This window comes from Maylandia zebra, linkage group LG22 (assembly GCF_041146795.1).
Source record: "Maylandia zebra isolate NMK-2024a linkage group LG22, Mzebra_GT3a, whole genome shotgun sequence".
In the NCBI taxonomy this organism is placed as follows: domain Eukaryota; kingdom Metazoa; phylum Chordata; class Actinopteri; order Cichliformes; family Cichlidae; genus Maylandia; species Maylandia zebra.
In genome coordinates, this window is record NC_135187.1 from 20,664,392 (window position 1) to 20,675,878 (window position 11,487).

Genomic DNA, 11,487 nt, shown 5'->3' on the forward strand with positions numbered 1-11,487 from the left:
AAACTGAAACTTTTTTGGGGGAATATTCTTTTATAAATTTTAGTATCTTGCTTGTCAAATAAGTGCAAAGAGTAATTGAAAAAGTCTTAAAGTTTTATTTTGTCATATACAGGTAACAATGGCACATTATTACTGGCAATGAAATTTTTAGGCTCAGAGCCCTCTCAAACTTGCACATAAGGCAGCATTTATAAAGTAAACTATAAAAATAAGGAAACATATATCAATAAGAAAGAGTAGAATAAATACATGTACAGTGTGTACAGTAATTGTGCCTTCCTCATAAAATGGTGTCTGTAGAGGTCCTGGATGGCTGGCATTTCAAATATTTACTCCTTATGCTTTTGAAGTAGAATTTTTAATTTATTATTTAACATTTAGGTAAACAGTGATTTACATTTGAGCTAAAATGCAGCTACAGGTCACAAGTTAGCAAAACTAACTGTTTGCAAATATCATATCAATTGTCATACAAAGGCCCTGTATTAGTCCTTTTAAATATTAACTTGTACATGACCGAGACATGAAAACACACACCTCAGTGAATTATTCAGGGATTTAACAATTAAGATGTAACCATGTTTTGTAGCCAGTTGAGGGCAGCAGCAGATTAAGTGAGTGTGACGACGATCAACCTGCTCTTAAACGCTGTAATGGAGGAAATCAACACAAGCATATTTTGCTTTACGAGCCATCGTTAAAGTTCTGGATTTTTTTAACAAAACACACAGCGTGTGTGTGTGTGTGTGTGTGTGTTTTTTTGTAGACTGTTCTTCTAACTCTTAACAGACTGCTAACATGTAAGCAAAAGGCTATATTTGTTATTTATTTGTAGTAAACTGAAATAAAAACACATTACTAAAAAAATCTATTCTAAGATTCATGTGACACATGACTGTTAAGTTAGGTAGAACTTCAAGGGACATGAAGTTCTTTGCTGACCTGTTTATTATCTTTGTAGCTGTGCAAAAGCAAAAGCTTTATTCAATTTCATATTATGACAACTACGACAACCACTCTGAAGTTTATAAACAAAAACAAGACACTGGGTGTCAATTTAGGGATCTACAGTTCTCAGCTAACACTCTGACTCTGAAAGTGAGTCAAAGGAGTGAGTCTGACTCATGAAGTTCAAGTACACTTCTAGTTTAACATTTGAGAACAGCAGCGGAGCACTGACCTGTTCTTCTGCTGACTGTGTCAATATGGCTCGTAAACTGAGACAAATTATCTCCAGGAACAGCTGAACAATAGAAGACAATAAATAATCACTACAAGCACATCTGTTCAGCTGTTTGCAGACACCAGAGAGTGACTTGTATTAGCATGTGTACATCATGAAATCTGTTGCTTTAGTACTTATAGTTAGTCAGCTTGTTTGGCCAACCAGTTAATGTTAGGTAGCTATATCTGAGTTTATGATTCCACTGGCTGTAGCTCAGGCGGTAGAGCAGGTCATCCAGTGATCAGAAGGTTGGTGGTTCGTTCCCACCTCCGCCAGTATGTCAAGTATCCTTAGGTAAGACACTAACCCCGAGTTGCTCTCTGATGCATCCATCAGAATGTGAATGTAGTTAGAAAGCACTATGTGCATGTTGTATAGAGTGCTTTGAGTACTCCGGACAGTAGAAAAGCACTATATAAGAATCAGTCTTTTTACCATTCACTACTACTACTTTCACACTTCCAAACTAATGACTGGCTACATGCTTGAACATTATCGGTCTTTAATGTAGCTGCTATTTTATCAAATTAAGTAAACTGGCCTGTCTGAGCTACCATAGGACGAGATGCAGGGTACACCCTGGACAGATTGCCAGTCTGACAAAGGACATGTTATTAGCAGTACAAGAATAAAGATTTTACCATTAATAGAAAATTTAGCATTAGCTGCACTAGGTAGTTAGTTATAGGTGCAAAAACTCCATGTGCTGAGAAGTAGGAGGGAATTAACATGTTATTAACATTCAGCCTGGTCTTATTGAGCAACAATGCAAACAGCTCTCCCAGTCCCCACAGACTATGAAGTTTTTAAAGTGTGGAAGCAAGAGATTATTAACAACCAGGTCAAATTTATGGGAAACTGCATGAGCTGGCAGGGACCATCTGAATGCCCTCCCCGGCTTTCTTAAGACTGACAATGAGTAAATAAATAAACAATAAATAATAAACAAACGATTTGTGAAATTTGTTACGTAGATTTCTTACCAGGAATTTTACTAATAACATATGGATTGCAAAATTTTAAAATGCAGTAAATTATCTGCTGTGAACCACTTGTTGTTGTGGATTAAACAAACAAACAAAAAACAAAAATATAAATACTGGAAATTTCTTGTAAATCACTGCAGTAATTTTAAGACCAAAAGCGGGCGAGAGAGCGGCACACAGACGGACGAAGAGGCGAAGGACGACCCAGTTCAGGAAACTGTTGTTGATGACTTGATTGATGGAGACACACCGAACCTGGCTGTGCCGCTGGAGTCTCAGTATCCACACGTGAAGAGATCAGGTAAGAGAGTCCAGAGCATCACAGCAGATTCTTTCAATCCATTCGAACAGCTCCAACTCCCCACAGAAAGCCATCCACTTCCACACCTCGGCCCAAATATCACTGTCTGTGCCCTGCTATGATTTAAACACTTTTGCAAGAAATTGACAGAAGGTATTTACATGACACTGTTATGAAAAAAAAAATCTTCTTTGTACTTTAGGACTAGAGATGGACCGATCCGATATTACATATCGGTATCGGTCCGATACTGACCTAAATTACTGGATCGGATATCGGAGAAAAATAAAAAATGTAATCCGATCCATTAAATATCACGAAAGCACCTCACAAAACTTGCAACACGCCGTAACTCACCTCAGAACGTTAGCACGTCGGAGCAGTATGCATCACGTGATAGAGCAGCTGTGGCATGCGGGACCTGTCGGTGGTCTGGATAGCATTTGGAGCTTCGCTAGCAACCCGGCATTTCATCTCCGACAAAGTTATCCCCGAGAGAAGTAAAGCAAGTGTGTAAGTCCATCTCTGAATGTTTGTAAAGCATTCCTGCGTTAAGCTTAACGAGCGACTGCCTCTCGCTCTCCGGCTGCTACTTCAATCATGAAACTGCTTAATGATCAGCTGATCGGCTTTTCTGTCGTGAGTCCGTGTCTCTTGTTTGCTTTTGGCCCACTTTGCACCAGAAAGAGGAAACCAGCGGCTGAACAACAGCAGCACGTTTAAGCTTGATCAGCTGTTGTTAGAATTTATTTATTATTACTTTCTACTGAGGATCTTTTTCTACGTAGCTGACGCTGGTAACTGTGCAGGGGCGGATCTAGCAAAGTTTAGCCAGGGGGGCCGATAGGGCATTAACTGGAAAAGGGGGCACAAAGACATACTTTTCTTTCTTATTCTCATTTAAAATGTCTCGCTTTTAATTATTCAATATTTATCTGAATCTTACACCCAAAGTTTTAATCTGATGTAAAATGTATAGAAGTCCATTACTGTATATAGTAACTATTAAGTCTAATATATATACCCTAGTAAGCTATAGTACTTTTTCCTTTGGGAAGGTACCATCTGTGCAGTCTGCAATTTTGTTGAAGAAAGATGTTGAATCTATTTAATATTTCTTGAAAAATAATTGATTTCTGTGCATTTTTTTTCACACTGCATCAAATTAAGGTTGATTACGTCGATTAAGCATCATGAGGTGGAGCGTGAGGGGTGGTTCCCTATTTTTTATTTATTTATTTTTGTTGTTGCTGGGAGTTGGAACCCTATTAGTTAGGTTGCTTAATATTTATGCTAAGTACTCTTTAAAATACCAGAATAGGGAGGAAGGTGTAGGTTTGAGTTTATTAGATTGATCAGTATTGCTGTACTATGAAATTTTTTTTTTTTGCATACAGGTATAACAGAATAGCTTTAGTGTAGTTGTTGTTTTAAACTTGAGTATGAACTTATACAAAATGCAGCAAGATATTTAAAAAAAAACAGTTTTGTTGATTAAAAAACACTATATCGGATTCATATCGGTATCAGCAGATATCCAAATTTATGATATCGGTATCGGTATCGGACATAAAAAAGTGGTATCGTGCCATCTCTATTTAGGACAACATTACATTTTTTCAGTGCTTTATCATTTTAGTGCTTGTTGTTCAGCTAACGCCATCATTTCCATTACATTTAAACTATCTTCACAGCTAGTGACAAAATAAAGACCTTCACTCTACATATAGGAAGCAACTGCCATCTCTACCTGTCTGTGAAACTTTCTCAGTAAATGACATTGGTGTGTTTTGTCCTTTAATAAAATTAATAAAAGAAGATTTATTTCTGATTGCAATCCAGAGTATACTAATAAAACTGGTCTTAAGATATCGGCAAACTTTGTGACATCATGTTGAATTTATAATAAAGTGTAACTTAAAAATAAGGATTAGGGTTAGGGCAGCCCTGGCATCGATTCTGTTGATAATTTTTATGGACAGAATTTCTGGGCACAGCCAAGTGGCCGACACTTTCACTTGGGTCTCAGACTCTCATCTCTGCTTTTCATGGATGATGTGCTTTTGTTGGATTCATCAGGTGATGGCCTCCAACTCTCACTGGAACGGTTTGCAGCCAAGTGTGAACCAGTGGAAATGAGAATCAGCACCTCCAAATCTTAGGCCATGGTCCTCAACCGGAAAAGGGTAGAGTGCTGTTGTCCTCTAGCCCTGTAAACCCTGTGTTAGAGAATAAAATTAGTATTAATGTCATGTTAAGTGGGTCCAACTCTTGGCTCCGCCTGGAGCCTGCATCCACACCACAATTACCTAGAAACCAAAATCAGTGAGTAAATACAAATTTCACACTTGCAAACAACTGTAGGGTCATAGGAGTAATAAGGCATCCAACACCACAGACACAAGTGTGCCATGTGCAGTTTATTCCCCCAAATCATTAAAAACACTACTGTTGCCATAATTTCCCCAAATCATGGACCATCCCATCTGTTTAATCAAAACTACTGTAACCAGTGACTTTTCTTAAGTAATGTCACTCACTTGTTTTCACACTATGAGCTCAACAGTGATATGATAATGAGCCCAACACTAAGATGTTCTGTAATCACTACACAACCTGCTTCATTTCACTCATGTCTGCCTGTGTGATGCCGAATCCTCCACAAAGACCCTCAGAAAAAAAAACACATTAGCAGCGAAGCGTCCGGAGCAGCACCTCTGGATCAACAGATTCCAGAGGTGCTGCTGTAAATCATGTGGTCAGCCCTCCTTTTCTGTGAAAGGAGTGATACTGATTTTAACACAGTATGTGTTAAAATGTGTATTCAATGTACATTGAATACACATTTTCCCACTGTACTGTGTTACTATAACCAACAAGCAGCCAGTAAAACACAGTTTCCTCCACACAAAATCAGTAACACAGAAAAGTGGCAGCTAAAGGGTCAAGTCGGCAAGGCCCGCCCACACTCATGTGGACTTCCAGTCTCTGCCGTCCTCCTGCTCCTGCAAAACAAGCAAACAAAAACACATACATCCACATTTTTTTCACTGTTTGGGGTGGATTAGGCATTAGAAGTGACTTTAATCACACTTGCTCCACATCATCAGTCCAGTCACAGTCCATTCATATGCATTAATACCAATGACATGCATTTGTACCAATCATTGCTGACAGTGGAAAACCGCGCACTAATTTAAGTATCTACTGACAGCAATATTACGTCATTCCAAAAATAAAAACAATTCTTATTGCTTTTGAAATGGATTGAATCGCTACAATCCTTTTAAACACAGGACTTACCATCTAATATGGTCAGCGTCCTAGGTAGATGTACTTCTCCTAAGCCATTGTAATCTGGAGAAGCTCACCTTGTATTTGCTCTCAGTAAAGTATTTTATAGCACTTTTACTCCCAATCTTACAGGCCTGCTTTTAAATCATCAACACACAAAATATCACCCTCAGAGGGGCAGGTTTTTTCCTAAGTGCACTGTTGCAAAAAAACAAAACATATTAGGCGTTGTTCAGGACATGTCTAAATGTATATGAAAAAATAAACCTTAACCTAACTGGCAGAATCAGCCTGGTACTAAAACAAAAAACCCCAAATCTGCCAGAAATCACAGGAAAAGTTTTGCTTTCTGGTGACACAACATGCCGTAGGGATTAGAGCCTGCCATGCAGTGCTGCAGTCACTGCTTCTGTTCATGTTCCCCACATCATATTTACTGGTTGCCCACAAGTGCTCCAGAATATCACACAATTCTGGAAAGTCTGGGGCCAACCAACATAGATCCACCTGCTAAATACACCGAGAAAACTTCATGGCAGTGTTTCATCACTGGAATGTGAATTTCTTCCCCAGGCCTGTGCTTTTTACACTCATTTTTCATTTTCACAGACCCAATCATTTCATTTAGCTTTTCACCCTTTGTTTGTTTTTTTCTCCAAAAGTAAACGTGCAACATGTCATAATGTATTTCACAAAACAAGTTTGTTTTTATGTAATCAGAGGTGTTTATCTGGGTGCAAGCTTCACCCATACATCAGAAACAGGAAACTCATTTCAACCCTCTGCTACATCTTATTCACTTGTTTTATAATCCAGTCATCTTTCCCTGATCTAGTAACAATCAACTAATTTGCATATCAGCTGATAACCCACTAAGCTGACAGGACCACAGAAATGCATGTTCAAAATATTATCACAAAAGAGAATTTCCTTCATACAGTAAATTACTTATGCTGCACCAATCAAGCAGAAAGCATCTCACAATTCACTGTTAACAACCAAATTTGTTGTCTGATCACTGGTTGGTCATACCAAATCTCTCTTTTTTTTCCCTTTCACAAAAGTTAAACTGTTGTCCTGCAATCTTGAGACACTCAACATTTGATAACAAGTGTCTGTTAAATTTACACTGTTTTAACACTGATGAGAGATGACAAGCTGATCTTCATTGCATGTGTGTGTGTGTTAGTAGGCAGGTTGAATGGAGGTGTGTGCAGTGGAGCTGCATATTCAGCAGGGCATGTCCTTAAAGCTGCACTTCCTTCACATTTCTCTGTTTATGTGTGTTTGTGTGCGTTTCATTTTTACCTTTGTTGCGACTCTTTCTCAACCTCCACAAGACATACGGCCACAGTTTTCCAACCCAATTTTCACATTAACAACAACAGATTTCATTTTTCCTCCATGCTCTCTTCCCACTTCTCACAGCTTCTGTCTCTCTGCCACATCTGTAGCAGTTCACGGTTGTGGCGTGTCAGGGGCCCAGTGGGCTGTTCTTCTTCAGCTTTGCCTTATGTCTTTCACTCTTTTCAGTCTCTTCCTTTGCCATTTCAACTCCCAGTATGGCAAATATGAAACTCAGACAGTCTTCTCAAGTCCATTCATACACAGTGATGTCGCTGGTGAACCTCTCAGCTTGTGATTGGGAGCACATCCTTCCATCGACGATTGCATTTGTACATGCTGCTGAACCCTTCAAGGTTTAGGGCAGTGGTGCTGTCTGTTCACCTTGTTGACTCTTGAAGTTGACGCCGTTGCTCTTGAACTGCATTTTGTCTTCAGGGACAGATTGATCGTCCTCGAAGCTTGTTCTTCAGGCTAAAATGTACAAATCAAAACAGCTCACCATTGCAGATCCTTTGCAGTGCCTCTCTTGGTTCTTTTAAAAATTCCTGCATGTGTGAGTCGCTGAAGCACACCCTGCGGTTCCCCCTTTTTGAAAACAACGGTGGGACTGAGGCAATTTTACATCAAGATGGCCAGTCACCGCGTGTCCGTGATTCAGCAAAACTCACCGGAGGAATCCTGCCCGACAACGCCAAATTGTTGTGGAAAATTTAACAATAACCTGCAACAGACCCAGTGAGCTTGATTTGAAGTGGGTTTAATGAAAACATTGCAATGTGGAGAGAGCATCCCAGTGAAACACGAGGACCATCTCTGAATTGTGGCCACCGCCTCTACATCTTATATACAGACACACAGACAAAGATCATTCCACAAACTCTTACATGTTGGCCCCTCTCACGGGGGGCTATACCTACCACAGAGAGAATTATGACCTTGTTTTCTGCTTGGCCGTCACCTAAGGATTTACATCCCTGATAAGCAGATGGAGCCTCACTATCTGTTTAACGTCTCCCATTACAATGGCCTCACTGTGTTAACATTCCACATGCATGTAAACTAGTGACAGGAGTGTTCTTACTATAGTAAAGTGAGAAAGTGATACTACTATAACTAATGTGATATGATTAAATATGTGATTAATACATGAGAAAAGAAATCTGCCACCACAGTGCCCACTCCGGACGAGTTCCTGCCCCAAGTGGAAGAGTTTTAGTATCTCAGCTTCTTGTTCACGAGTGACGGGAGCAGGGAGTGCGAGATCGACAGGCGGATTGGTGCTGAGGCTGCAGTGATGTGAATGCTATACTGGTTCCTCGTGGTAAAGAGAGAGCTGAGTGTAAAACCGAAGCTTTCAATTTACCGGTCGATCAATGTCCCTCCCCTCACCTATGGTCACGAGCTGTGAGTAGTGACCGAAAGAACAAGATTGTGGAAACAAGTGGTGGAAAAAAGCTTTGTCTGAAGGGTGGCTGGCCTCTCCCTTAGAGATAGAGTGAGAAGTTAAACCATCCGAGAGGGGCTCAGAGTAGAGCCGCCAGTTGAGGTGGTTCGGGCATCTGACAAGGATGCCTCCTGGGTGAGGTGTTCCAGGCATGCGCAACCAGGAGGAAGCTCCGGGGCAGACCCAGGACATGCTGGAGAGATTATATCTCTTGGCTGGCCTGGGAACGCCTTGGTGTTCCCCCGGATAAGCTGGAGGTGGCTGGGGAGAGGGAGGTCTGGGGTTCTCTTCTTAGGCTTCCCCATGCCTGGCCCCACATAAGAGGAAAAAGATGGATGGATAGTAAAAAAAAAATGTAATTCTCTATTAACGCCAGTGACTGTGGTGTTTGTAAAAGCATGTTTGTGTTTTTGTTTTTAAATCTAAAAACTTCATGAACTCGTTAAAATGGAATTAAAAGATCCTTTAACACTTGAAGCTACTGTAGGTCATGCTCTCCTTCTGCACTCCCGAGCTGCCAGCCTCTCTCACCTTTTCTCTTTGTTCATGTTTGATTGTAGGAATGGAGTCCGCTGTGCAGGTCACCAAATACTGACACAAGTACCTGCACTTTGCTGTACTGTAATTTATTGTATCATAAAAGTCCTTCTTGGCAAAATGAAACATTTAGATTAGATGTTAAAACGTGAGCTCTCCACTCCCTTTTTTCATAACAGGAAACCTGCATAAAATTGGATCAATTATGGAAGGCCTACTTAGAGTAACTAAATACCTCTCTATACAGTAGTTTCTACAAACCACTTGAAGGCTGTAAAAAGATAGATGTGCACTTACAGTTGTCAGTTTCCACTGTTAGAAATGTTACCAGGAAACTTCAGTAAATGGATATGGTGGAAGCTCAGATGAACAAAGCTTTAAGACGATCACACAAACCTCTCACGAGTGCCAAATATCTGCAGGACAGTGTAGCTGACACAGCAGTGGTAATGATCTGCTTTTAGATTAGTCTGGTTACTGCAGGGGTTTTATTTTGGATGCTTTACAATTGTAATAGACACAAGGGTGAAGTGAAGTAAATCTACTAAACCAAAGGTGTTAATAGTTTATCTATTTTGTCATTTACTCCAATCAGACCTGCCACAGCAGTCACATAGCTCAAGAGAGGATCCTCTTGATTGTGTGGAGTTCATTCTGTCTTTGTGTAATGGAGCAACTCAGGAGTTTTTACCTGTTAGAGCTCTGACCTGTCCTTTTGATTAGTCATTCTGCTGATAACGCCTTTATGGTGCAATACATACAAATCACACAGCAAAAAAACAAACAACATTTGTTCCTGTTTTTGGAATTTGATCTTTTTTTCTGGTTTGTGTTTAGTTTGAAAACTCCCTCTCAGACAGCAATAAAAGAAAGCAGCTCCCACTCTGTGCAGGAATCCCGTACAAAGAAGCTTCAGCAGCTCTTCATCAAAGGTTGAGACTTAAAGCTCCAACATGATCTTGCTCCTCTTCTTGTTCAGTCTGGCTCTGGGTGCTCCTTCTGAGACTCATTCTGATGGAAGTGAAGTGAAGCTACAACTTGGTAACCATCCCATATTCTAAATCTTCCCTCCCCTCCTTTATTTCAGCTTTGTGTGTGTGTGTGTGTGTGTGTGTGTGTGTGTGTGTGTGGGTTTTTATTATCTTAATTACATTTTAGTCAAACACATAGATTTTTTTCTGCATGTCAGATGGGTTCTACTATACTGTATAATTATGATAAAGTCCTGCCTGTAAACATAATAAGAGCAGCTTACTTCACTGCATGTTTTAACTTTCACCATGTCAGCTGTGCAGACATGCTTTTCTGATATTCTTCAGAGGTTAGATCAAAGAAAAATGTCAGTCACACTGACAAAAACAGTTATTGTTTGTTTTTCATTTCATTTATTGTTGTTCTGACAGCTGTGTCTTCTTCAGATGACCACAGAGTTCAACTACTGCGTGGAAGCTGTCCCCTGTTCTGGTACAGTTTCAATGGCCGCTGCTACAAATATGTGGCCACACAGATGAGCTGGGCTGATGCAGAGCTCTACTGTGTGTCACAGCGAGCCAACCTGGTTTCTATCCACAGCAGGGAGGAAGAGGAGTTTGTTAAATTATTAATTAAGAACTTTGACCATGCTGAGGGATGGACCTGGATTGGACTCAGTGACATCCATAAAGAAGGCAGATGGATGTGGTCTGATGGTTGCGCTGTGAGTTTCACCTACTGGGATGCAGGACAACCAGACAACGCAGGAACAACTGAACACTGTGGTCACACTAACGTGTTTGAAGCAAAGAAGTGGAATGATAACACATGTTCTGTCAATTTAGCTTCTGTTTGTGCAACGCAGATAACCTGCCCTTAGAAACTCTGGGGTTACAGGGCCCATGAAAAAACATTCAAGCACGTATCTGGTGTCACAGACATGCGCTTGCATGTTTCATCAGCACGCATTTAGTACTTTAGAGATGGGATGAATGCAGAAAATACACCTCCTCACTGATCTTCCCAGAATTGATTTTAACAATAGATTTTCCATATTTGTAGAAACATGACAAATGTTTTGTTAGCTGTAGCTCAGGTCACCTACTAACTGGAAGGTTGGTGGTTCAATCCTAGTCTGCTCCAGTCTACATGTCAAATATTCTTGGGCAAGATACTAACCCCATGTTGCTCTCTGATGTATCCATCAGACTGTGAATGCGGTGTGAATGTTAGTTAGTAACAACTTAGGAAAAAGTGCTTGTGTGATTGGGTGAATAAACAAGTTGTGTAAAGTGTTCTGTAAGAACCAGTCCATTTACATGAACAGTCAATCACTTCAACTCTGAGATGAATAAATAAAATCTTTTAAACACCCTTTAAA

General features: G+C 40.2%; 1 protein-coding gene across 2 annotated transcripts; it reads left to right on the forward strand.

Moving 5' to 3' along the window:
• The first annotated feature begins 9,982 nt into the window (after positions 1-9,982).
• Positions 9,983-11,487, forward strand: LOC101469814 (galactose-specific lectin nattectin-like). 2 transcript variants are annotated; one of them, XM_076879193.1, is made up of 2 exons: positions 9,983-10,175; positions 10,538-11,487. In XM_076879193.1, the coding sequence occupies exons 1-2, from the start codon at positions 10,088-10,090 to the stop codon at positions 10,984-10,986; spliced, it is 537 nt and encodes a 178-aa protein (XP_076735308.1). In that variant the 5' UTR covers positions 9,983-10,087; the 3' UTR covers positions 10,987-11,487. The 2 variants fall into 2 exon arrangements, with proteins under 2 accessions (XP_076735308.1, XP_076735309.1); XM_076879194.1 differs by having other exon boundaries at positions 10,553-11,487.

Bases quoted from the DNA above. Each gene is read 5' to 3' on its own strand.
- LOC101469814 (XM_076879193.1), top strand. From the start codon at position 10,088: ATGATCTTGCTCCTCTTCTTGTTCAGTCTGGCTCTGGGTGCTCCTTCT. The intron at 10,176-10,537 runs GTAACCATCCCA...TTGTTCTGACAG, and splicing joins TGAAGTGAAGCTACAACTTG to CTGTGTCTTCTTCAGATGAC.